The sequence below is a fragment of the Dendroctonus ponderosae genome, unplaced genomic scaffold, assembly GCF_020466585.1.
Source record: "Dendroctonus ponderosae isolate FM_Combo_2020 unplaced genomic scaffold, Dpon_F_20191213v2 Dpon_F_20191213_1, whole genome shotgun sequence".
NCBI lineage: Eukaryota > Metazoa > Arthropoda > Insecta > Coleoptera > Curculionidae > Dendroctonus > Dendroctonus ponderosae.
Genome location: NW_026017110.1, coordinates 58157898 through 58184904, shown reverse-complemented (window position 1 = coordinate 58184904; position 27007 = coordinate 58157898). Strand labels below are relative to the sequence as shown.

The 27007-nt window shown below is 35.7% G+C and overlaps 2 protein-coding genes across 4 annotated transcripts in view; both read right to left on the bottom strand.

Annotated features, from left to right (window-relative positions):
- LOC109532805 overlaps window positions 1–12231 on the bottom strand; it is a 13644-nt gene extending 1413 nt beyond the window's left edge. The window contains exons 1-5 of the mRNA XM_019897869.2: window positions 12169–12231; window positions 10011–10152; window positions 6419–6616; window positions 396–2251; window positions 19–343 (exon numbers count right to left, since the gene is read on the bottom strand). Of these exons, the coding sequence (XP_019753428.2) occupies window positions 19–343; window positions 396–2251; window positions 6419–6616; window positions 10011–10152; window positions 12169–12190 (2543 nt within the window). The 5' untranslated portion in view covers window positions 12191–12231. The remainder of the gene's footprint in view (window positions 1–18; window positions 344–395; window positions 2252–6418; window positions 6617–10010; window positions 10153–12168) is intronic.
- A 3083-nt stretch (window positions 12232–15314) lies between these two features.
- On the bottom strand, window positions 15315–26720 carry LOC109532793 (microtubule-associated serine/threonine-protein kinase 3). Of its 3 annotated transcripts, none has more exons than XM_019897848.2 (18): window positions 26164–26720; window positions 24666–24745; window positions 24078–24250; window positions 23923–24028; window positions 23682–23866; window positions 22663–22954; window positions 22039–22395; window positions 21607–21986; window positions 21481–21551; window positions 21199–21426; window positions 20910–21137; window positions 20557–20846; window positions 20153–20459; window positions 19860–20086; window positions 19478–19807; window positions 18829–19297; window positions 18070–18393; window positions 15315–17763 (listed from the first exon to the last, which is right to left on the bottom strand). In XM_019897848.2, exons 1-18 carry the CDS (start codon window positions 26321–26323, stop codon window positions 17111–17113), a joined length of 4860 nt encoding a protein of 1619 aa, XP_019753407.1. In that variant the 5' UTR covers window positions 26324–26720; the 3' UTR covers window positions 15315–17110. The 3 variants fall into 3 exon arrangements, with proteins under 3 accessions (XP_019753407.1, XP_019753409.1, XP_019753408.1); XM_019897850.2 differs by having other exon boundaries at window positions 20153–20381; window positions 26164–26719; XM_019897849.2 differs by having other exon boundaries at window positions 23923–24019; window positions 26164–26719.
- Between the last annotated feature and the right edge of the window lie 287 nt (window positions 26721–27007).

Genomic DNA, 27007 nt, shown 5'->3' with positions numbered 1-27007 from the left:
TCATCATATTTTACTTGCCTTTGAGCTGGTTTTGCTACTTCAGGAACCAAAAGGTACTGCACTCTTTGCCTAGAGTGGTTATTGGGTTTACTAGTGGTACCGGACTGATACTGGCTCAGCCCTTGTGCCTGCGGAGTGCCACTTGGTTGAGTCTGTTGATAATCTGCTCCTTTTTGATTAGACAAATACGCAATCGATCCAGCAGGTTGAACTTGATATTGAATGAATTGAGGATCAGCGTAGTACTCAGATTCGGGTTTCGGTTGGTCTGGTTGATAAACCGCATTCTTCTGATAGGTTACATCTGAAACGAATACTTTGTCTTTCGGCCGCTTTGCTCTGCCTGTAAAAGAGAAGTATTGTGACCTTTATGTGCGAAGGTATTGATAAATTACCAGCGGAATGAGGAATGCTGTGAAGTTCTGGTTGATTCAAACCGCTAGGAGCGTCTTTGGACAGTAGTATAATTTCTGGTTGGGAGTTTTGAATAATTCTGGCCTGAAACTTGGGAGCTGCTGGTTTTTGGGTGTCCGGTTCTCTATTTATATGATGACCATCCTCATATTGCGTTTTTGTTCTGTAGACGAGGTTGTTGTTGTTTACGGAGGGGTTTTTTTCGTCTTTGTCGTCATCGTATTCTGTATCTGAGTATGGTTCTTCGGCAAATTCTGCTCGTTTCTTTGTCAACTCATACTCATACTCAAAGTCGGCGTAGCGAGCCGCTAAATCTTCCGCTGGATGATAAGGTTTAGACTTTCTCGGTTTGTCTCCCAGTATCACCTTGCGATTGGTTAGCGGTTTTCCGTATGGGTGTAGGGCTTCGATGTCATCCTTCTGCTTGTTGTAGTCGTAATCAATCTCAGAGTGATGCGATTTGATGTATGGGTGTTCAGCCTCAATTTCCGCTCTTTGCTTGTTGTATTCGTATTCAATGTCTCCATAATGGGTGTCTACGTATGGTTCATCGTTTTCGATCTGGGCTCGATGTTTGTTGTACTCATAGTCATATTCTGCATCGGCAAAATGATCCAAAGCATGATCAGGATTCGAAGTCGTTTTAGTTTTTTGTAGTTTCTGGGTTGTAATAGTTTTAGGGGTAGTTTTTGTAATAACGTAGCCTTGACTAGGCCCAAAATCGTCTTTGTTTTTGTCAAATTCGTGATCGTACGGGTCGCTGTAGTATTGATGTTGAGGCGACGTCGGTCGAGAGTTGTCTGTTTTGTGCAATGTCGATGTCTTGTGCGAGTGTTTCGTTTTAATATTTGGCGGTTTGTAGTCGTCCTTCTGGTCGTTATATTCATGTTCATACTCAATGTCGGTGTAGTAGACTAAATCATGTTCAGCATTGCCTGATTTCCCTTTTTTGTCCTTCTGTTTGCCGTCAGCCTTTATATATGGTTGAGCCCCGTAGTCAGGCTTTTCATTGTCGTCATATGCATGCTCAAACTTGATGTCACTGTAATAAACCACGTCTGGAGCACCAGATTTGGGACTGTCTGCTTTTGGCTGGACGCCGGTCTGTATGTTAACGTAGGGCTGTTTTGTCTCGTAGTCATCGTTTTTATTATTATAATCGTGCTCAAACTTAACGTCGCTGTAGTAAATTACATCTGGAGTCTTGGGCGTTGCAGTAATTTTCTGGATAATTTCCTGTTTTCCATATGGTACGGTTTTTTCCAGTTTACTGTTCCTGTTGTTGAATCCCTGTTCGTATTTGGCATAGTCTTCTCCAGCAGTTTTTTGAGCCGGAGCATGACTTTGGACGTGTTCTATTTTAATGTACGGCTGCTTGGGAGGCGCGTACACATTTTTATTATTATTATTATCATTATTATACTCGTGCTTGAACTTCACATCGCTATAATAAACTTCTTCAGGTGCATTGATATTTTCCACTTTAGCCTCCGGAGCAGTTTTATGCAAATTCACGGTTTTATACGCTGGTTGTTTCACTTTCAACTGATCCTTGGACTTTTTGAACTCCCTCTCATACGGAAGATTTGCATAATACTGCACCTCATCATTCGGAATGGTTTTTAACTTGCCAAACTTTTGATTCGACTCGGTGTTCTGTGGATAGTGAGACAAATACACTCCAGCGTGGGGCAGAGTCGCTACCTGTTTCTGCAATTGGTCAGCTCTTTGCTTTTCGTAAATGGCATTTTGGCGTGCTATCAATGCGTTTTGGTAGGCCAAAATGTTTTGAGCTATAGGCGGCTGTTTGTGCGTTTCTTGGACCCATTGGTGATATCTGGAAAAATCGATGAAGTTGGAAACTTGAAGTTTTTAAGCAGAAACTTAAGCTTAAGTTGAAGCGAAAAAACCCAATGTAACCCAACACATTTTTTTTAAATCAAAACTTAGGCATTTAAGCAAAAACACAGAAGATAATTTTTGTTTGCAGAAAATCCGTTGGCGTGCACCGTTTTTCTGTCTGAAAAATATCAAATGCTTATTATTGCGTTAATTTGCTCTGACAATCCAACAGTTTTCATATTTTTAAGCAAAAGTGTGTATTTCAGAAAAAATACCAAATGCACTTTTTTGTCCCCAACTGTATGTTTTCTCTGTGCTCTGCAATTGAATATAGAATTAAATAGTTTGTAAAATTGTTCGAAATTCTTGGATTTCTGCCTTTTTTAACTATATTTATATTATTTAACTTAACAAATAACCATCATCGGATCAAGATTTTTCGTATAAATCTTACAAAAATATTTAGGATTTTTTTGGTAGCCTTAGGTAGTTTTGTTGCTTTCTAGCAACTTCTGCGATGTCCGAGCACGAGAAATTTAGGTTTATTACTGCCTGTTGGTTAAAAATTGCTTGATATTTCTGAACTTTATTGTCAAAGAAAAACTAATTAATGTTGATTGCTTGAGAACGCAAGTTTCGTATTAGATCTACATCATCTGGTGTCGAATTTCATGCAGGCACTTTTTATTTGATGGTGGTTTAGAAACCGAAACTTGCGTTATAAATCAGAGGATCCGGTAGTTTTGAACAATTTTAAATTGGGTGACAATCAGGAAGGCAATTATTTTACAATTTTCAACTCTTCTGCTTGATAATGGATTTGATATTTATCGCGCAATTTTTTAAATCTTTTTGTTAATATATAATAGAATAAAATTAAAACGAAAGTACCCAAATTAATGTTGGTTGCCATTCAGTTTTTTAGAGTATTCGGTCTTAGGAAGGAATCAGTGGACTCACATTCACACGTTGAGTTTCCGAAGTGATTTTTAAAATGAGTAATGATATACATTTTATTGAAGCCATAGAAGGTAGCCTGATTTTGAATTTTCCTGATTTTTTCGGCTGTTGGTTCATCAGTTTTGTGATTTTTTACAAATTTCAGTCAGTAATTAGCTTTGTAACTGCTTTCGAAGCGAGTACTTCTTTTCCCGGCGTTCCTTTGATAACATTTTTTGTTTCATTCTTGGTTTTATCACAAATTTTACTTATGACCAAATCTGATTACGTCGATCGTTGTACTCGTTTCAAAAGAACAAATTTAGCTTCTATTAAGGAGTTACTGTTTTGCATCCATAGAATGTTTGAGTCTGTAATTAGGGAAATATTGTCGGTTACCGCTCAAAACCGCGATATTTCAGATCAGAATGCTATAAGGTGTTTTTCGTTTTTTTGCTCGTTGTGAACTTCGCTTCCTTATATTGAAAATGGTGTAACATTTGAGGTTTTTCAAAGAAATTGTAGTAAAATCCCCGCCTTTCGATGTTTTCGGACAAAAGCTACCGTTCACATGTGGGTTTCTCGAGCTCAATTTTCCAGCTTCTTCAACCTAAGAAGCTCGTCAATACTTAGAGTGTTAGTAATTATCGGTTAAAGTTTACAGAGTTTATTATTTGGACTCGTTTTTTGCAAATGTCAATTTTGCTGATTAAGAAACGACTTGAACGGAAGATAATTTAATAGTTTGCAAAGTTAAACTACATTCCTAAGAATTTAAATGGTACGTTTTCGTATTGAAATTGGTGTAACATTTGAGGTTTTTCAAAGAAATTGTAGTAAAATCCCCGCCTTTCGATATTTTCGGACCAAAGCTACCGTTCACATATGGGTTTCTCGACCTCAATTTTCTAGTTTCTTCAACCTAAGAAGCTCGTCAATACTTAGAGTGTTAGTAATTATCGGTTAAAGTTTACAGAGTTTATTATTTGGACTCGTTTTTTGCAAATGTTAATTTTGTTGATTAGGAAACGACTCGAACGGAAGATAATTTAATAGTTTGCAAAGTTAAACTACATTCCTAAGAATTTAAATGGTACGTTTTCGTCTGTTCTTTACTTCGACGTGAAGATTAATGAATGTTTTTTCCATGTTCTTGGGCAATTTTCAAAGGTTCTTTTGAAGCAAATTTAACGTATCTAATGTAACGTCCTTGCTTGCAGCAATCGGTTCGAATAGAGCATAGGTCATTTTCGAATACCCTTTCCCCGATCTACGTTTCTTGTTCACATATAAGTCACAGTTTCGATTGCCGGCTCATTTCAGCAAACCGTAAAACACCATTATTATGAAAGCATGTAATGAAATTAGTTCGATTGCAGAATAATTGGAGTTGAACTTCTAAACGTTAAAAACATTCACGTGCATAATTACATGACACGCAAGTGAATTTGAAGCGTTCTTATTTAATTGAAGCAGAACGTCTCGTATTGCATATGTTTCTTAGTGCATTAGTAACAGCCATAATTTTTACACGTTTTTTTTTAATTTTTTTACCTAATCACCTTCTTCCCTTCAGGCGCATGTTTTTGTAATAAGTTCGATTTTGTAATGCACGTTTGAAATGAAGTGTTTGAAAAAAGTGCACGACTGTTCCAATTTATTGGGGCTGTTCGCAACACCATATATAAATAACAATTATTACAATGAAATTATGAATATTCTGTTGTTTGTTAATTGTTTGAAGGTTTGTTTTCCAAATTCAGCCGCTGAAATTTTTACGAAATGATTTAGGCACGTTGGTTGCTTTGTAGGAAATATTTCGTTCTTATTTTGTGCAGGCACATTAATTTAACTGCGATGTTTATTATTGCTAACGGAAAAAGACAAAAGTCCAATTTTCGTAGTTAAACCGAAACCAACAACATTAAAATAGTTGGGACAGTAATTATTGCAAAACGGTTTATAAGTTTTTTGATAAATTGCAATCATTAATTGCTCCTCTCTATGAAATATTACTGCAGACAAATTTAGTTTGTTTTTGTCATCAGAATAAAACTGAATAATTTTTGATGACGGAAAGCGCCAAATAACTCACAATTTAGGAATAAACTGATGAGTTTTTCCTGTTTTTCCCCCGCGGTGGAAAATTATTTACTCCTGACGTTTTACAAGCACAAGTGACTTGCATCCTCAGAACTGTTTCTTGGAGTTTTGAAAATGTTCAGCAAAACACCTCTGATGGTGTACTTGGCCTCTGATGAGGTGCTTGTGAAACGTTGGAAAGACATTATTATTCAGGACGAATGAACACCCTAAGGATTCACCAGTATCGAGCAATGGTCGCAAAAGTCTAACTTCTTCGATAGTTTAGGAACAGTTATTTTGGAATACTTGGGAACTCCTCATTAATACACCTAACGTGTGAGCGTAAACGATTATAAAATTGGAAAAAAAACGCTGAGAAAAACTGAAATCGAGAATTTGTCATCATAATAGTGAGATATATATCAGGCTGGTAAATTTTGTGTTTTTAGCGTTCCCGAAAAACTTTCTACCATCATACTGGCATGACTTTCATTTCGCAGCAAATTTAGCATATTTCACAGCAAAAATAATAAAATATTTCGGCGTGTATTCTAGGGCAGCACCTTACATAATAATCGCAAAATAACATGAACTGAGAACAATCGCCACATTCGAGACAATTATTGATGCATGTCTTGTGACTAATTGATAATATAAAACAAAACAAACCCATTCATTTTCGAGCACAATGCTTTTTACGTATGTTTCTTTTAATTAAACCACGTATTTTAGGAGAGAAACGGTGAAATTTGGTTCGCGAGAACCAGACTGTCTTTTTGCTTGACCCAGAGCAACCGACGTGTTTCTTATATTTGTTTTTCCTTTCTTATATCGTGATAGAAATCGTTCAGCAATTTATTTCTTTGCTGTTGGTCTGAAGGCGATAATTAGACAAAAAACTACTTGTGCAATACTGCATTATAATGGCGCATTACTCATTTTTAAATGAATATAAATAGAAAATGAAAAACTCGTCATTTGCCAGATTGGAACAAAAAAATTAGAAAATTTTCTAGTAATACAGAAAAAACACATATTTTAACATGTGTGCCATAGATGCAGTCAAAAACCAAACGTTCATTTCAATTATATCCTATTAACTACACATGATTGCTATGGAAATTTAAAAATCACTTACAATTGAGACTCAGCTTTCTGGTTTCTTGGATCGTAAGCCGTTTTGGTAGTTGGGGTGACTTCCTTCAGGAATTGTTCAACAATTGGCTTTTTGTCTTCAGCGGATCGGGGCAGAACATGTCTTTTCGACCCTTGAGGCGCTTCGGGTCTAGTTTCTTGAGGATAGTTCGTTTCTGTTTCGTACTTGAGATCCGCTGCCCTGAAACAAATTAATTATAATTTATTAGACCCATTTATTTAATTATTATTAATTGAAAGACCAGGAGTTAAACGATTTTTTTCTTGTCCATCCAGCGATCATTTACACAATAGTTGCATAAATTTCATTATTATTGTCAGCGTAAGTCTTCCAAGAAAGAGCAAAACTGAAAAACGATTCGGACACTTTCAAATTAGGAAATCAACCGGGAACGATCCATTCATAAACGAAAAATAGAGAATACAATTAACCAAAAAAGTGAAAAAATAAAAACCACCTAACATGCAACACAAAATCGAACATTCGAATTGCCAAATTCAATTTCATGTAGTGTGTGGGTGGCATTTAATAAAATAATTGAATAAGTTATTAACAAAAAGCGTGACGCATTTGGAAATAAAACATCACCAGCGTATTATAACTTATTTAAAATTACTTATTAAGTTTGCCAATCAATGTTACAACTTGTGGCATAACGAAAATGAATCGATTAATACGATGCAGATGGGAAAATGTGTTTTAAGATGAACTACATCTATCGACAAACATGTAGTTTTAGTATTTACATAATTAAATATTTTCCCATCGTTAAAGCGGGTTACAACCTACCTAATATGCAGCCAACTTATTACAAAACTGTTTTAGAAGATGCGAATTAGTCGTATTGAGACCAAAATCTAGAATTTTGCTGGTTTTTTGTTGACTTGTATCCCACACATTAGATTGTTTGAAATCATTTTTCATGACAATCGACCTCCATACCGAAGTAAAATGAAGAACAATTAAACTTTCTGATGTGAGTAAGTACAGGTTTTGCGAAGAGCTAATCTCAGACMCCCTCCAGGACCGGTTTCGAGCATATTAGCTCTCACCAGGCGGGTGTAGCCTGAAAATAACACTACCGAAACCTGCACTTGCTTGCAAAAGCGTAAGTTTAGGGAGTGTTATTTTTAGGCTACACCCGCCTGGTGAGAGCTAATATGCTCGAAACCGGTCCTGGAGGGTGTCTGAGATTAGAGAAATATTTTTGAGAATAGCAAACCTTCTATGTGAAATTCCAGCGGAAACCGATACTTAATGATACTGAACAATAATACGAAAAATTAGCGAATGCTTTAGCCAAGTGGACCCGTTGTTAAAATTGAAAGGAAAATAAATAAAAACAAATCAATAGTACTAATACAAAAAAACACTTAAATAGCCCCAGCTGCCCGCCTATATAAACTTCAACAACTCTTTTAGGCCATTAGCATTTTACCCTCACTAATACCATACATGCTACTCTTAATTTATATTATTCAATGCTACAATTATCGTGCCATATAATTTAATTGTTTAGAATAAGCCCATACATAAAACTCAAGCGGGTTAAGGTCAGGAAACTTAGCAGGCCGCTGAATGATAGTTTGCAATTTAGTACAGAATAATTATAAATAATTACGAATATTAACTAGGAAAGTTATTATTGCTCATTAAAACAAAACAGTTTTGTTCGCTCAATACAAAAATGTTACATATTGTACAGCACGCAAGAAGAAAATATAAACATGGATTGGATTTCATGGAATGTGCCTAAATAATTTGTCAAATACATTTCCAACATATCCGAAATGCAACGAAAAATAGTTCAAACGGCGTTTAATCGATTAATATGTTCATTGCTAGTTGATTGGCTATTAATGAAGAAATACAGTTTAAATAAAACAAAACCAATATATTCAGCGGTTTTGGTGGCATTTCGGCTACCTGGAAACCTAAAGTTTTTTTTCACCCACTATATAATCAAGCATGTCGGTTTAACAAAACCCTTGGGTTTCAACCAAGCAATTAATTACTGTCGGTTGCCAAAAATGATTAGCAAATTGAAAATACGGACGGTTTTTTACTGTTTAGAAATTAATATTGTCTTATTTAAGTCCTGGAAATTAGTGTCAAGAGCTGCAATGTTAATTTTTTGTTTTTGAACAGTTGTAATAACGTTTGGCTCAGTGCATTATCAAGCATTTCGAAAATTGCGAATCAAACCATGAGAAAGTCCAGAAAAATATTGCAAATATTCGCAATTTTAAAAGTGATTTACTCCTTCAGCGTTTTTAATAAATCGTTTTCTATTCATTTAATTAAAAGCAATGTTTTGCAGTCAATAAATATTTCACTGGAACAAGGCAGATCCATAACTGCGCGTAGTAGAAAGCGAAGAAATAAGTAAAAGTTTGGGCAAAGTATCGCGTGTCTCTCTAGTTTTTCTTACGTATTCGGCAATCTGCCCTGTTCCGCTTACAGATTTTCAGACAACAGAATCATTTTGAATAAACATGAATATTTCCGCGACTAAGTACGCAGAGCGGAAAATTCAGGATTTTATCCAATATTAATTTCATTCCTTTATATTGGGAAACTTATTTAATGGCGTTTTCACGTTCAAGTTTCTCCCTGGAAGGCTGATGTTTTCTAATAATAATCCCCACTCATATCACAGAGTGTTTCATAAATATGCTGGCAAATTTTGACGGGTGTAGAGGAAACTCTAAAACCCAAAACAAAGCATTTTTAAGATTCAGGGTGGTGAAATTTGCACAAAACACGCCGCTTTATTTCTTAGATAGAGCAGTTAAAAAACGTGCTCATCACTTGAAAATGTTCTGTGCAAGGCTTTGTTTTCCAGCGAAAATAATTAGGTAGTCGACCCTTCCGATGTTTTTCAGCCAAAAAATGATACTTGCTTTAAGATGTTTGTTCAAAATGTTGCCATTTTTGGTAGAGCAACGATCTAAAACGAGTTTGTAAATTACAAAAAATAGCAAGAGTAGATAATTAAGTCTTCTATCATGCCTAAAAATGTGTGGGTATATTTATGGAATACCTGTACTCGGTTAAATCACTACCAAAACTATCGATGATTGTTCCTAATATTTTCTTTCTTTCAGAAAGCATTTTTCCAAACGTCTGTAAGACACAAGATGTTTGAATTTGCATGTAAAATTGCAGCCGTTTTGTGTTTCTCGCTTTTCCTATACCTGAAGTAAACCGGTCTTACCAGGTCTATTTGCTTAGTAAAGAGCCATTGATGGCGACAAGAACTAACAGAGAAAACGGATGTTAGTGTGGAAATTGTGCCAATTTAAGAGTGCATAAGTGTTTCGCTTGAGAACACCTTGCGATTCGATTATAAACGTCTTCTGCACAAGATTTACCGGAACACATCCCGCGATTATTTAGCACAGGTTTTTTGCAGCTCTACTGAGCTGTATGTTTCAATAGTTGATCAATGGAAACGCTTTTTTGCGAACAGTTATCTATACATCAACCAGATACACGATTTATCAGTAAATCTTCTACATTGAAACGTCTATATTTTACTATCTAAATCCCACTCACCCATTGCTCTACTTACCTTGGTACCCGATGCAGTAAATTTCCCTGTCCAATATTGCGTCGATCGGTATATTGGTACAACACTGTTTCTATTGGATATTGCCTATCAATCTCTCCAGATGCTCGAGAGTGACACTGCACCGCAAGAAATGTGAAACCAACTAGAATTAAGAAAAAATATAAATAATGTCCAAAAAAATTGTTGCTGTTAAAGGAAAAAGGCATTTTATTAGCAACCTGATATTTAAACGCCCTGTATATGAGGCCGAAAGCAAATGGATAAATTGAGTATTAAACAATATTCTCTAGTTTCTGGAGACACCTTCTGGACAAACGTTTTTTTTAACATGATTCTTCATAGCTTGCAAATGACATGGTAAGTTCAGCTGATGAGAACTTATTGGTCCGAAACGGGTTTTTTGTTCAATGTTGAGAGTGCCTCTTATCCAGGGTTCTCCTCTTATATTCAGCTTCCTTTATCCGAGTCCTGATGATTTTTTAAATTCCCCTTTGTAAAAACAACAGCTTCTCAAAAGAATCAGACATAATTTTAGTTAAAACGAAGCCAAGACAGTATAATTATGATGGCATTGCGATCAATAACTCTGATTAAAATTATGACATAAAATTGTTTCCTCCTTGAACATCGATCGGAATGTTAGAAATCCATCAATTGGATAATCATTAAATGATCTCTTTGTATTTTAAATGTTAATTGAAGGAAATTCGACCGTAAACCAGATTTATCATTCATGCATGCGTAGCCTTCTATACCGTGTCGTAATTATGCATTATCCGATGTCATTATCAAATTACTATTAATAAATGTACTATACTGTCTATGGCAATTTAAAATGATATTTATAGATCCGTTCTGGACTCCAGCTAATGAGGCTGTTTTTATTTTTTTTAGCAATTATCTCGAAATTGTGCAACTGTTCGAAAGTTAACTATTGCGCTCTACAGTTCTGTTGATTACCAGATGATATCGATGTTAAGAAAAAGGTTTAATATTTTGCATTTCAAATTATGCTTAGAATGGTTTTAGAATGCCCAGCTACATTAATCTTCGACAAATAAAAATGCGAAGTTTAAATTAACGTAACGTTTGAACGTGCAGCTTGTAACAGTTTAAGCGCCAATGTAGTGCTTAATAGTTTCCTAATAAAGATATAATTTATCTTTGGGTTTATTCAGGATAAAACTGTCTCATCGATGGCGTTTTAACTCTTTCACTTGAGCGCTTTATAAGGAGTTACTGTTTTGCTGACAATTTTCTAATATCCGCTTGTCGTCCATATAACGGTTGAAAAAAACTATTTTTTTTACTTTACTAACCCTAACCATAACGACATTAAATTAACTAACCAGAGCGCTGTGGTCACTGCCTGAAAAATCATCAACGGTTTAATTATATAACGTATATAGAATTTGGAAAAAATCATAAAAGGGCTTCGAATGGACAGTGAAGGAAACTAATTAGTGTTTTTAGAAAATTTAGACGGTAAAATCGCTATTCGACAACATATTATTAATAAATGTAAACTAGGGCATATTTTCTCTTTTTAGAGAATTTCGCCAATTTTAAAAATCAGCCTAATCGCAAGTTGGCCTTTTTAATTACAGTAATCCTTGAAATTGTTCTTGTTATGATTGCTAAACTAGATCTTGTAAATTAGTTCTCATTAATGTCCGGCATTACAAAGTTGTAGCATGAAAATTAAAATTTCTTGCACCATTAAAATGTTGGAAGAATTTAATTTTTCCACTTATTTGTGTTTGTTGAGAAATGTCAATTTCCAGATGCAGAAAAAATCGGAACAAATTCAAAGTGAAGTAAATAATCGATGTAAATATTGGCTTGATATAAAAACATAAATTTTGTATGAGTTTGAGCGAGAATTTAAATTTGTTGATCAACTAGTTCCTATTTCATTTTGCTAAACGCCGCTTGAGATATATTTGAGAATAGAAAAAAAATGTTATATTGTGTATCAATTTATATTGATTTTTATATGAAATGAAATACCCAAATTTAACGGAAATATATCCTATGAAAATATTCACTTGATGGCACTCTCCGAATATGTACACATTCACTTAGATAGCCTGAAAAGGGGATGCACAATCCACATACTCTTAAATTAATACTTAATTACCGATAAAAACAAAGTTACCTAGCGAAAGTGCAATATGCATCTTGGCAGGGCGAACAATAATACGGAGAAGAAACGAACTGCCGCGATTTCATGTCGTGTAAGTATTTATATAGCATAAGTTTATAAGAGAAAGGATTATTTGCAACAGATTCATTCATAGGTTCAATATACGGGCATCTTATGGGGCTAAAGTTAACGACTTTTTTCAAAATGTCTCATTTTACATTTTTTAACTTTCAACCAAAATAGTGTTATTTATGCATCAAACACTAAAGAAAACAAAGGGAGTTTTGCTGCCTGATCTTAATTTCTTTAGGAAAAGCGCCAACTATCTAATTTTGAAAAAAGTTTTTTTCTTGTCTGAAAATGAATATCAAGCGCTATTAAATAGTTCGGCGCATATTTGTCTTCAAACTTAGAGAACAGATTTCGAAATTCGAAAAAAAAAATGAAAAATATTGAAAAAATTAATAGAAAAAAGCTTGTTAAGAAGGGCAGAAGTTTTCACTAATCCAGCTGACGTTTTTGGGATTTTTTGGGAGTGAACAATTTTGGAGTTTTGGAGGGTGCAAAACTCTCTTTGAAAATGCTTGGAACGGTGATTTTTTTTAATAGTTTTCTTTGAAGAATTTTGCTCTTCTTTCTTTTGATGGAATGGAAGTTTTTTTATTTTACAGCATCATTTTTCTTGAAACAGGAATATGTCTTAGCTGTGTGAAAAACAAGCACTCTCAGGTCGTTTTCAGACCTGAAATTTATTTCTTTACTGAAAAATTTAGGAATAATTAAAAAACTAACAGGAATTTTCGTTGCTTTGTTTCGAAAAAAAAAATTGTGAATGTGAAAAGCATCAACATCGCCCAAAAATGAATTAAAAATTGTTTAATGGCTCGAAGACAGAAAATGTTATGCGAAAATGTCTGGTACCGATCTATTTTGCCTGAGTTACCCCTATTTTCGCAAAAACGTTTAGTTTTTTCGCGTAGATTAGTTAGCGCATTCAAAGTCCGTGTTTTGCGAATTAGGCATTTTCTAGGACACTGAAGGTCTGTTGACTTGTTTAGATCAACTTTTTGCATATGTATTTATAACTGTAAAATAATAATAATTCTCTCATACGCAAATTGGTGTCTTTGGCCTTATAGCTCTTTTTTTTTCACTGTTAATTTTTCATATTCACGATCGGTTTCACATCTCAGATTTTTTTTTTTTTTTTTAGTGAAGTATTTAGTCAAAAACCGCTAATTTAGAAATCTTGAAAGTATATTTCGTTTAGAGCAGTCATTTCATAATAAACACTTTTTTTCAATGGGAAGTTTCGGTTTCCAGAAAAAAACTACATTGTGAAAAGCACCTCCAAAAATGAGTTTTGAAAAATTTGACTAGCAGACAAAAGTGTTTGTTTTCTGGCCATTTTTTTCCAAATAAATTATTCAACCGACAAAGCGAAAATGTCTAGTACCGACCCATTTTGCCCCAAGCTACCTCTATTTTCACAACGCTTTTAGTTTTTTTAGCGTAGTTTAGTGAACGCATTCTAAGTTAGCGTTTTGTGAATTAGAGATTTTCAAAATTATCTGTATAATACAATCATCGAAATAATGTTGTGGTTGATTAGTGATCGTGATGATAATCAGTAATTAATTTTTCAAAATAAAACACAACTTTTTCATGGGCCAACGTTTCGACTTTATTCAAGTCGCCACATTCAATTTTGCCACCATCCGCTGACCGAAAATCCCACTATTGAAAAATGAATTACTAATCGAAATAATATTTGACTCATACACAAGTTGATGGTCTCTTTGACCTTATACGATTTTAACTGCTTATTGCCAAATTAATAACTTACTTTAATACAAAAAATCCATGTAAAAATATCAATAAAATGTCTCTTAGTTGTATGTATTAATAAAGCAACTGAGATGATTTTCAAAATTTATATTTTTTATATTGACCTGAGATTCCATAATAACGTATTCGAATGATATTCGAGTTGTTTACGCGTATACGCTAAAAAAATAATCGATTAACCGTAGGCATCGAGGCACGCTAATTTAAAAAATTATCTGTTTAATGCTAAATTGACCAACGAAAATCATTTCGATTTGCTATGCGTTCCGCCTAAGTTATGCGAATTTGATGCACATGAGCTGAAAGAAATGAATTGGAAAAATTATTTTTAAACAATTGGCAAAAACTTCCTGCTGTTCATATTAAGTACAATGCTTTTTCCATATGGTCATTAGCAAATTTCTACTGTTTTCTGGTGGTCGCATTACTTAAAAATATATAGAATTTCAACCGCAACCCTAATTCTTAATCATTTTCAAAGATTCCATTAAGGCAGTGGTATTTAGCCAATTCGTCACAGTGCTGGTACGATTTTCAACATTAACAGTGTAAAGTACTAAATATTTTCTTTAAAACGTTCCTATATCTAACCGTAAAAATTATTATTTCGAGAGTGCAACAAATATATTATGAGACACGTATTGTAATCATGTTATACTTTTTATGGCCGGCGTAGTAAAAAGCACACTTACTTGAGCACAAAATGCATTTTTGCAATAACTATATGCCCTAGTTTCGCATTGTCCGATGCAAAGTGCTTCTCTCATTTTTTTAAATCCGATCTCCGCAGTTGAATTTAACGATTCTGTTTCAAAAACGTGCATATTTATTATTTTTAGCAATGAAATGTGATAATTTTTTAATAATCGATTGATTAACTTTGCACGATCACGTATACACCCAATTTTTTACCTTTATCGAATATATAACCGAGAACCGCCGCAAAAACTGTGCTATACTATTACGATATTACCGATATAAAGGCTTTATTTATATTTCTACGAAATCGTTTTATTGCTAATTCCTTTCTATTATGTTAGCGAAGTCTTGGCATTATCCGAATTAACAATGAGGTTCTTAATTTGCCAACTTGAAACCTTCTAATACTAATTGAGGAAGTCGAAAGTATTGTTCGGGCACATACCAATACTTACCTTTTTCGCGGACTGAAGCAACTTTGGGAATAACTGGTGAGTTTTTCGCCAATTTGTTTTTGGCATTTCGGCAAGCACAAGTCGGTTTCGAAAGAAACCTGCTAAGTCTAACTATTTTCCAAACTTTGGGGATAATACGAACAAAAACTCCTGGCATATACTCAAATAATATATTATTTGATATAACGCATTATAACATTAAGTTACAAAATATCAGAATCACATTTTTAGTTATAACTTAGAGTTACAGTGTATTAAGTACACAAAAAAGTAAACGTGCTTATCAAGTGTATCTTACATAAGATAGTCAAATCATCGTTAAAAGGCCAACCCAAAAATCTACCACGGTGTTACCAACCACAAAGTTAAAGTTAATTAGTGGAACACTGGATTTCCGTCGTTTCAAAAATACAGTCAAATGAAGTAACTATTTTGGAATTGAAAAGATCGGATTTTACAAACAAACAACGCATATAACTAAAGTATACAACACCTTTTTCAGCAGCAAAAATAAATAATGGTACCATAAAAATGTACAACCTATCCTTAGTACGTTCGATATTACGATTATAGTATGGGAAGTTTTCCTAGGACATCATGCAAACAGATTTAGCCAAACCAATTCGTGGGAATATTAATCAAATTGATTTAAGAAGCTTGGAGATTCTTATTAGTTACAACCTTGGAATACAGGCCAAATACACCCCCAAACTAATAAGCTTTCAATACATTGCCCAGTAAAACGGCAGAAAAATATTTCACATAATATTGTAATCTTCAATGCATAAGCAAAAAGCCTTAGTAATAGGAAAGTAGTTTTATTGTTAACATATGTAAAGATGAAACTGTGCGTTATTAGTTTGGTGAGCCCTCGACCACAGTTCTAAAAACTTCGAAGTATTTGTAAGCATGGATGTCACTTCCAGAACCCTTTAAAAAAACTGTTTAACTGTTGACCCAACTTTTAGCCCTGCAAATATTTCTAAAAATCCAGATGTCACGAGTAGAAGTATTTGTATCTAAAGTGTAAAGACTATTTTCATTCGAAATATTACAAATAATTTTCATTTGGAAATACTGATAATATTTCCAAGATCAAGTCTATGCCAAAACTTCAGCAATGAACGTTTCGCCATTTAGAGACATACACACACACTCTGAGCTAGTTTAGATAGGTAAAATTGCTTGTTAGCATTTGCAAGCAGTTTACCTCTCATATGAATGACTAAAAAGGGTGTCTGGATGCAGGGTCGAGTGATTGAAAATTCTAGAGTTCTGTATATGGTTCTAACTCTCAGTAAGATACACTGCTAGAATTTAAAATACGTTTTAACAGAAACGGGAATAAAAGAAAATGACTATATTACATTGAAAAGGTTTAGTTACGAGATCGAATTATTCAGGTAAAGTATAAAGTACTTAAAAGTACCTCGAATAAAGGTAACTTCAGATTAGAAAAACGAATTTAAAACTACAACTGATCAATTAGATAGTTAAGAACACTAAAAATTGGTAAAACAGCCTTTTCTTAAAGTGAAAGAGACGCTTAACATTTAAGAAATATTACATCTAACATCACATCAGAATTATGTATATAATAAACATGTTTCACGTGGAGTATTTAAAACAAACTAAACAAATGTATACATTAACTTTTCAAAAATTCATTGAGCAGCCAATTATTCTAAGTAACAAGTAAACAACGTTAAAAACTTCGTAGACCGGAGCACTTTGTAAACGAACAACAAACCTTCCAGAAAAATAAGCAAAAAGCTGAAGCCGGAGGCAGTACCACATACAGTAAAAACAGAAGATTGAATATTCAGTCTCTTAATAAAGCGAAAAAAAATTTGCGGTAAAATTATTCTTAGCAAATTAGCAGGAGTTTCAGCAATACAGAAAGAACTGTGTCTAATCAACAAACAACAGACAACCAGACATGTTACTTACATCTATTTCTTTGAGGTTTTACTATTTTTACTATCCCTTTCATCTGATTTAGGGGGTTTTTCTTTTAACTTCACTTCAGATTTAGTTTGCTTTGGAAATTGAAGTTCATTTTGCAACTTTTCCGCTTTTTCTTTCAGTTGACTTCTAATTAAGCTGTCTTGATCCCTTTTGCTGGTTGTCGCTTGGAAAACCTTATCTTTCTTATCAACATGTTGATCTGCCTTTATTTGTGTTTTTGACAAATCTTTCTTATACTGCGCGTTAGAGTCAGTCGATTTAGAACTTTCAGTCTTTTGAGATCCACCTACTGCAACAGATGGTATTTCGCATTTTTCCAAATTCGAATCGGTAATCTCAGAATTCTGTTGTTCCAAATTGATTTTCTCTTTGTGTACTTGAATCAAATGACTCACGGTCTTTTCTGATACGTCCTTTTCTCCTTGCTGAAACTTCCTATTTTCATCTTTAACATCAGATGCATTTGAATTTTCTGTTTTATTGACTACATTTGAGACTGAATTATCTTTGAGTTCTTGAGATTTATCCTTGGCATCCTGGCCTCCGGTCGGAGAGTCTTTCTCTTCAGCTATTCGTGGTAGAAATTCTCCCGGTCCTGCTAAAGTCAAAGATAGTCTGTTCTCGGACGTTGAAGGGCCTGAATCGATATAAATTGGCACAGTGTTAAACGGAAAAATGAGACGGGCAGATAACAGATCAGTATACAGAGTGTATTTTTTCTTTAAAAACAAAACGAGTTTTTTACAAGCTTTAAAATCCAATTCGCGGCCGACTTTGTATAAATCCGGAGGTTGCGATCCATTTTCACCATTGATGTGTTTTAGTTACTCAGATCAGTTGCAACATACAAATATTTAAAATACCAGGCAAAAAAACTGAGCTGACATAGTTTTCAGTAAAACGCGTAGGTGATTGTTAAATGTAAAGTTAAAATTGTACATACCAGGGTCGTTGGATTGTTGAATTTCACAGTCTCCTTCCTTCTCCTTATCAACGTTGGTGCTTGGGCGCCAAACCGACGAGCTTCCAGACCGAGCTTGAGACTTTACAGCCGGAGTGACGTTTCCTGAAGAACATAGGGGAGAAATAGAGCATTTTGTTTCAGCGCTTCGCGGATGCAAACGATCCGGCGACAGGGCACGTCTAAGAAGGGGAACTCCGGACTCAGCACCTTTGGGGCGCGCAAACGATTTCTTGCATTGGGCCGTAACTGTAATGGGAGCAGAGCCAGCGCTTGGGCTGTAAGACTGAGTGGTGTTCGAACTCCCTGTAAGCGAACAGAGCATAACGATGAAAATAGTAGCAATAATAGAAAACATGCAAATTTGCATATGCCGATGCCGAAACATAGTCAGGAAAGTATATACAATTAGATTTATTAGAAGGCAGGGTTATTAGAGCATACAGCAAAGAAGTGCGAAACCCAAAGACTATACCCAACTATAAAAATGGTGAAAATACATACATCAGTGCTCTGAAATGCAACCAAGGACAGATTTCTGAACTCAAATAACCCGAAACCAAATTTTCCTGTTAGAACATTTGACACACCCCAAACATGTATACAGGCCAGCTCGAGAACAGTTAATAATTGTTAAATCCCACAACATGCTCAAGCACAATGCATCCACTAAATGCTGAAATAAAGAAAACCGTGCATACATTCCAACACCACTCATTTATAGACTCTCTTGATTCTTACCAGGTTGATGGCCAATGGGAAATGCTAATGGGCTTGGAGACCTTGTTGGAGACGCCGGTAAAGGGGAAGGAGAGGGAGTCCGCGCTAACGGCGAAAGTGGAATGTGTCCAACAGACTTTCTTCTATTGGGCACAGCCGATGGACAAGACGGTCCAGAAGAATGAAGCGTCTTTGAACAACCAGTAGAATGAAGTTTGTGTTTCAAACCATGTAACGTCGAAGGCCTCTGATAGTGTTGTTTATTGCCTCGTCCATTCGGCCCGGAGGTTGGAGATGGGGTGCCGGAGGAGGTGGAGACAGGAGTAGAGTTTCCAGAATGTTGGCTGAAGGAATCGGATGGAGAGAGACTAGATCGATTACCCGCCACGCTCCTGACAGTGGAGGTAGATAAACTGCTATCACTTCGGGGGAAAGATTGAAAGCTCCTACTTGGTGTTACGCTTACAGGCGACTGAATATTTGCCGCAATCTAAAGGAAAGATGTGTATCAGGCAAAAATTCCCACCTGCCTAAGTAAAATAGCAAATATATGAAGAAACATAGATATATGGGAAATAAGTGCTAATTTATGTTGCATAAATAACCATAGATTACTTACCGTGCAGCATCCATACATAATCAATATCAAGTACCTTAACCTACGACAAACCTGTTGCATTTCAACGCTAGCGCGTTTTGAACTAATCCTCCTGAAGAGTGAGGTTTTCCTTCGCTTATCGCTGTCTCTCTTCTGCTTTTTTTGTCGGTTCAAGCTTCGTTTAGCTAATTTGCTTTGTCCAGGCTCACGCTTTCGACCTCCCGTTTTTATAGATGTTTGTTCGAGCGGTGTGGCCCGTAGACTCACATGCTCCGCCCCGCCCAAGAGCAGCTGGAGCACTTGCGTATGATAAAGCCCTTGAACAGCTTCCCCATTTATATGCGTGATAAGGTCTGCTGGTCTAAGTCCAGCTTCAAAAGCAGGGCTACCTTCATCCACCGCCTATGAATTTTTTTTTACAGTAAATTCAATCGCTCCCAAGTAGAACTCGTACCATCACTAAATGGTGCATTGTATATACATCAGTGTCTCCATAATACACTCGAATGGTGTGGACGGTAAATCCAAAGCCTTTGGGACCTCTGCGAATGATGATAGGCGGTTTCAAGCTGGTCACCAGAGGAGACAGCTCCCGACACGGAGAAGTATCTCTGGAACTAGCTGTACTAGAACCTCCTCCGCTTGGAGAAGCTACATTGCAAGGAGGAGTTTGAAATTCGTCTGAAACAGGAGAAGCATAAAACAGTTAGTTGCAGTAGTCTGGAATGGCAATTGCAATCCACTCACCGGATGGAATCATCAGTGACAAACCAGAAGCCGAAGCGCTCTTAACAACGGATCGAGATTTATGCTTTACGGGTTGCGGATTTGGTAGTTGCACCTTTCTCAATGGAGATAATTCTCTATTTTCGGAGGAAGATGTCCCAGGATCTAACCCACTATGTTCATCTTCCACAGAAATTGAAAACTTTGGCAATATATCACGTCCATGACCAGCTTTCCTTCTTCTATAAATCTGAGGAGAAACATCGTCACTATCTGTCTGTGATGATTCTGGAGTCGTGATTGTGCAGAGTGAAAGGTCTAAAGAGATCTATAAATATTTTCAAGTAAGCCGTTTGAATTACCAAGTGCAAACGTAGTAATTGAAAATATTTGAAACAGTGTTTTGCAAAGTTTGTGTTCATTACCTTTTTAGAGTCTGTTGGCTTGTGAAGCGAGAGGTCTTGTGATGTCGGAAGCAGACTAATAGCAGATTTTGGTTTCAATTTCGGTTCATTTCTGGACACTTCAGGTGTAATAACTTCAGTACTTGCAAGAGAACTGGACTTAATACTACTGCAGTCTGACGTCAAACTCAACTTAGATCCGTGAGTTTTACGATACTGCGGGGAACAAGATGAAAAGAGGCCGAATACCGGAGAGTCGTCGGTGTCGTCGGTATCATCTTCAATTTCATGACTGTATCTGTCCATGCGACCTAAATAATTCCGCAGTTTAATTGACTTTCATGAATCAAAAAAACTCCGCATCGGAAACATACTGTCAAAATAGCTGGTATCTTCATCATGCTCAAGCTGCGGAACAAACTCGGCCTTCTGTCTTAATAAAGAATTCCAATCTAGACCCTGAAAATACACATGATCTTTTACTTCATGTGCGCCACCACTTCCCAATCTGTCTCTCGGAGAATGTTGCAACAAAACGGTTATAAGATCTTTAGCTTCTTCTTGAATTGACCAGTCTTCATTAGTTGGCCATTCAATATCATCTGAAATTACGCAAATAAAACAACATATAAAACTGTTTTAAATCAGCTTTAAAACTCTTACCCTGAACAGTATGGGCAAATAATTCTTCAGGAGTTTCGCCGAAAAATGGCACACAACCAACGAGAAATTCGTATAGGATTATACCCATAGACCACCAATCCACCGGCTTGCCGTAGCCCTGCCTTAAAATAACTTCAGGAGCGATATATTCAGGTGTTCCGAACACCTGCTTATCAGAAAACTGATGGGCTTCGGTATCTATATATCCTTCGTAAAGGTTAGTGGCCACTAAAAAGAAAATATAGGAAATTACGAAGCAAAAACAAAATTTTTTAAACTTACATGACATTAAGCCCATTTTGCTTAAACCAAAATCCGTCAGCTTAATGTGCCCCAAAGCAGTAATCAAGAGACTGAAATAGCCAAATATATAACTGCGGGTAAATACATTTAGAACGGTATGCTCACTTGTCAGGTTTTAAGTCCCTGTGGACTATTCCATACGAGTGAAGATATTCTACAGCAAGAACAGTTTCGGCAAAGTAGAACCGAGCCATATCAGGTGGTAAGGGGCCTATGTTTTTTATCAAACTAGCACAATCACCACCTTCTACATACTCCATCACGAGACATAAGTGTTTTTTCGTTTCAAAGCTACAATACATGCTAACTACAAAAGGATTGTCTGCAAAACTCAGTATGTCTCTTTCGGCAAATACTTGCTCCACCTGATTTCTCAACATCAGGTTGTTTTTGTTAATTTTTTTCATTGCAAATCTTTGTCTAGTTTGCTTGTGCTTTACCAGATAAACCGCGCCGTATGCGCCATTTGAAATCAGCTTTACTACCTAAAATATCCGTACTAGCAGAACAATATAGGATACAATAAGTATAACTTGCCTCAAAATCTTGCTCATTTGGATTATTTAGATTCTTCTTAATCGTTGGCGTTGACGTTGAAATACATAAAGAAGACCGCGAAGAATTGCTCGACCAATTGCAGTCTTTCAACTCTTGTTGCAACTCCGCTATTGGATCTCTATTTAAACCTAACTTTTGAATTATATACTGAGGGATATCGGCCTTCAGGCCCTGTAGTCCCTTCACTTGACCCTCAGCAGCTTCCAAAAAATGATAAAACTCTTCAGGGTCAAATTCAAGGCATTCCAAGAGACGCGCCGGACGTGATATTATTAAAAGTAGCTTTTTAATAAACCCCGTAACCATTGCTGCAGCTTCTTCCGATTTTTCTTTTGTCTGTAAAAAAGCAGTCGACGTCATTATCAGCTAGTATTTAGAGTTAATTCTTCGGTTATATAAACTTATGTGAATCATCGCTTAAATTTGAAAGTTGTTTTTGCGAGCAAGCTTGACCTGAACTCTCGAAAGAATGTCGTCTAAAATTAAAACTTATTTATAACTATAAAGCTGCCTCAGGAAAGCTAAAGGAACCGATAATCTAAAATCCACAATCTTTCTACCCTGTGATCAGTCGTATAATAAAGGTACTGCGCTAGCACTTACCTCAGTGAGTAATCGTTCTAAATTTTCAGACATCTCATAAAAATAACGACTAGTAATTAATTTATTTTGGGACTTATGAAGGCAATCCCTGGCCATCTCTAAAACCTGATGATGGACAAATCGCACAATTGGCAAATAGTCGCAATCTTCGCCAAAATCGAATGTTTTATTTTCTTCATTGTAGTTATTCAACCTCTCCTCCATTTGTTGAGTGGCTTTCGGAAATCTTTCTTTATAGAGAACATTCATCATACATATTTCGTTGTCAATAACTGGCGATCTGCTCGGACTACTACAATAAACAATGATTCGAATCTAATTATTGACGGATAATAAAACCAATGCTATTGATTAATTAATAAAAAAAACACCGACCGTTAACTGCACTTCTAATTCCTTAAAGAATATTTCAAGGCACAGTTTTCTATAGCATCAATTGAAAATGTAACCTTATCGCAACTGTTCCACGGGTCTGTAGTATATTATGAATAAACCACAAGCAGAGAAATTCTGTGTGATTTGCTGCTTTGGATTTTATTGATAAAAGCGGGTGATTTTTGGAAACGTTTTAAAACGTTTTGTTGCAATTTTTCTTCAGCGCTCTAATCGCTCCTTTAACTGTGTTCAACATGGGTGATTCGAAATTATGTTGCATAGATACAGGGTGTCAAAGGACTGGTTTTTTCAGTTTTTCCCTGCAACTCTTAGCGATTATGGGGTTTTATCACCTATTTGAAATTTTAACTAACTTATTAAAGTCTACACCCTTAATTACGCGACAATCGTCCGGGTGTTAGTTTTTTAGAGTGTTGGTCAAGTTTATCGACCTGATCTTTTTAGTGTGTAAAGGCTCCTAAACTATCTCGTTTACTCGGCTCATAAACAAAGCATATGCGAACGTATATATGTGTTTGTCTTAGTTGTGGTAGCAGAATATGCAGTTTAAATGTTGCAACCTAATCGATCTGTATATGTAATGAAAGAAAGATCGAAAAAACGGTAAAAATTTTGCGTCATACCTCAGACTTCTGGACCTTGGTCGATGTAAAGGAGATCTATGCGGAACACAACTGTCGTCATAACTACTACCAGGCAACGATGGATTGCTTTCATTACTAGAAAAATGATGGGTCAACATTTTGATGTCCTCTGAAGTTGGGATATGTGGTAACTGATGAAGACGCTCCTGACTAGAACACTTGGACTGAAAGCGAGAGCTCAAATATTGCCTGTCGAATTTCAAATATTAAGTTTCCTTACCGACATATTGGAACTTCCGGGAGTAGTTCCGTAACCTGAAGACGGTAAAGATGCGACAGACCAACGCCTGCCATCCCCACGGTAACCCGCCACAATTCTGAAAGAACTGCCGTAAAGTATCAATTGGTAGAATATATGATGCTTTCAATTATCACCTTTTAATTGGGGCAAATGAGAAGTTTGCGAAACTTTGATGAGTTCTTGGGCTATCAATTGGGCTTCCACATATTGGGGAATGAGATCGTGGTAAAATTGGGGAAGTGTTAGCAACGAGACTTAACCGGTTAATAGCTGGACGGCTATTGCGCCGATTAATATTTATATCCTTCTGAAATGGTACAAGTTATTATGCTCTGTCCTATTCTAAGATAAAAATTCATAATTAATGCAAAACAAAGTATTACATCCGAGAACATGCTACATAGCAATCAAGGAAATTAAATTGATCAACGCATCTTTGAAATTTATAGAAATCCTCAAAACAAAATGATAGATAGCCACGGGGCATAATCCTAATAAACAACAGTTTAATTTTAGTTATGTTTATTGATATCGATGTTTTGAGATACTATTTCTTATTTATTGCTGTTATCGAACTGTATCAATGAGTCAGTCACAGCATGTAAAACCTACTATATTTTATATACATTGCATAAATGTTTATTATAGCAGTTTAACGATAAAATCAATACATTGTTTATAAAATACATGCACATTGCAAGAAGACAATAACAACTACTTACCATACTGGACAAGGAAGGGGCGGATTTTCCAAGAACTGAATTACGAAATTTCAAGAGGTTTGAAGAGGCATTTTGCAGATCTGGAAAAAATGCAAAAATAAGTGAACAATAATGTAAGGCAGTGATTCTCAAACTGTGCGGGCGCGATCTGTTTGTAAGAGGGACGTAATAAATTGAAAATTTTATTATTAGAAGCGATTTATAAACTTTTTATTCTCGAAAATTAACTATAAATATTTTCTAAGGCTAACTAGGTTTAAACAAACAAAGATAGACAGCCTTAAAAGAATCAAGACTGACACTGAACTATTGCAATTCAAGAGCGCGAGCTGAATTGCTTCAAATAAAACAGTGAAAGTATGAGAATCGTTGTAAGGCATTTGTCGACATTTTCTGGCGATTTCCGATTTTTTTTGACGGTTTCGGTTTAAAAATCGTCGGTGAATTTTTCGATAAAATTGCATGTCATTAAGAAGTCTTCAACGAACAAAGCACCAAAAACATTTGATGTCTATAGGAACATCTATAGATCATTTGTGCGTTTAAAACACTTGTGATCATGGAAAAAAATCTCTATTTTCAGTGAGATTGGGAGCAACCGATTTTAAGCAAATTTGCTTTTGTGAAGTTAATTAATACGTATTTTCAACCCTGAGGGAGGGGTGTGTATTGGTTGTCTGCAAAATTTCCGAAAAAGTTACTCGGTTTCTAAACCTGCCCATAATAATTAATGCCATTATGTTAAATAAGATTGCGCAATTGATTATTAAGTTACAATTGGTGACAATAATAGGTCCCCTAATGAAATTATCTTCAATGCATATATTTCGCACTCATACAACATACCGGATGTCCGAAAATAACCAGATACCTAGGTGATTCTCGAGACTAAAAGTATAGAAGTTCTTATAAACATATCCAAATGACTGCTTCTTCAAGGGCTCATTAAAGAAAGAACTATGGAGATCGTTTTTCGTAGGTAGAAAATCCAGTCATGGTGAATTTAATGCGTCTTTACAGGTAATAGGATGCCTGTCCCTGTTTCCCATTGCCCTAATTAATGAATATATCATTTGAAAATTCTACAGCAAACCGTTCAAAAAATGTTGTAAATTCAGAAGTTCCAACGCGTAGTCGACGCAACTTTTTGTTTGTGTTGATAAAAACTTTTCCAATTATTTAAATCTACTAAATCACCGCCAAAAATATCTGAGCGATTTCCGGTCACCCTGTCTGACGGAATTTAAAATAAAAAATGTTTCGTCCAAATTTAAACACGATAGATGAGTCGTCAAGTTTAATAAATATTTTGGTATTATTTGTTTGCTGCACTTTTTCTGGTTTATATTATTCAGTAAGTCTGATTCACAATGAATGTGGGTGATATAACGCTTTGTTCATTTCTTGTTCCGATTCTTCAAATGGATTGTTATTTGGGTAGCTCGCATTAGAAAGTTTTTGAAGTTGAATTGAAATGTGATCAATTTCCACACATTACCTGGTTGGTTTCTCATTAGAACAGCAACAGATTCCTGGGCAGGCCCGACGCTGCATCTTTGCTTCTGTTCCAAATAGGCCCTCGGTTCTTCAAAGACTAATATTCTTGCAGAATTCGAACGAGACCGCGATTTAGCCTCGTTTTCAATGTTGTCCTCCATCTATTGTAATCACTACCCGAACTGTTATACGCTAGCTTGTTACTCATTTACTTAGCCCTTGAGACACATGCATATATTTACTGAAAAATGTGGATTCTTTGACAAAACACGGGGCTGCTTCGAAGCCATAATGACGAATATTTATAGACTAGAACAACGCAAAGAGTAGCCCAACAAGCCAACTGATGATGGATTTACCAAACATAAGGGAAATGACAGATGATGAATCAGAATTTCCAAAGGCCCACGATTTAGCGAACGGAAAACGGTTGAAGCGGTGTGGGCTACACCGTGTGTGGGGAGACCGCAAAATATACGTGAAATCACGTGACATAAAGCTCTTTTTACCAATTTACTAAGAAAACATTTGCCATTTACAGTGACAGAAGACAGTGGACATTTGTTGACGTGATGAGTCATAGATTGGACCGGTCTTGCCACAATGAGCAAATAATCTCTGAGTGTTGCATGATTTCTTATTTTTACGTATTTACTACTTTTTTCCCTTATTAGCAAACACAGAGATATTCTAGAAATGCTTAGAATATTTGAAACAATTTATCTCTAAAAATTATTGGTCCGATTAAGCCACGAAAAATTATCGTTTTAGGTATCTAAATTTTCGGGTGCTAAAAAACTTTTTATACAAGTCACGTTTTTCTTAATTTGGAAAGTTGATTTTAT

Coding starts and splice junctions, on each gene's coding strand:
- LOC109532793 (XM_019897848.2), bottom strand. CDS start 26,323: ATGGAGGACAACATTGAAAACGAGGCTAAATCGCGGTCTCGTTCGAAT. Junction 23,867..23,922: donor CCGGAAGTTCCAATATGTCG/GTAAGGAAACTT, acceptor TCTCGCTTTCAG/TCCAAGTGTTCTAGTCAGGA. Junction 20,087..20,152: donor GTCACTGATGATTCCATCCG/GTGAGTGGATTG, acceptor CTCCTGTTTCAG/ACGAATTTCAAACTCCTCCT.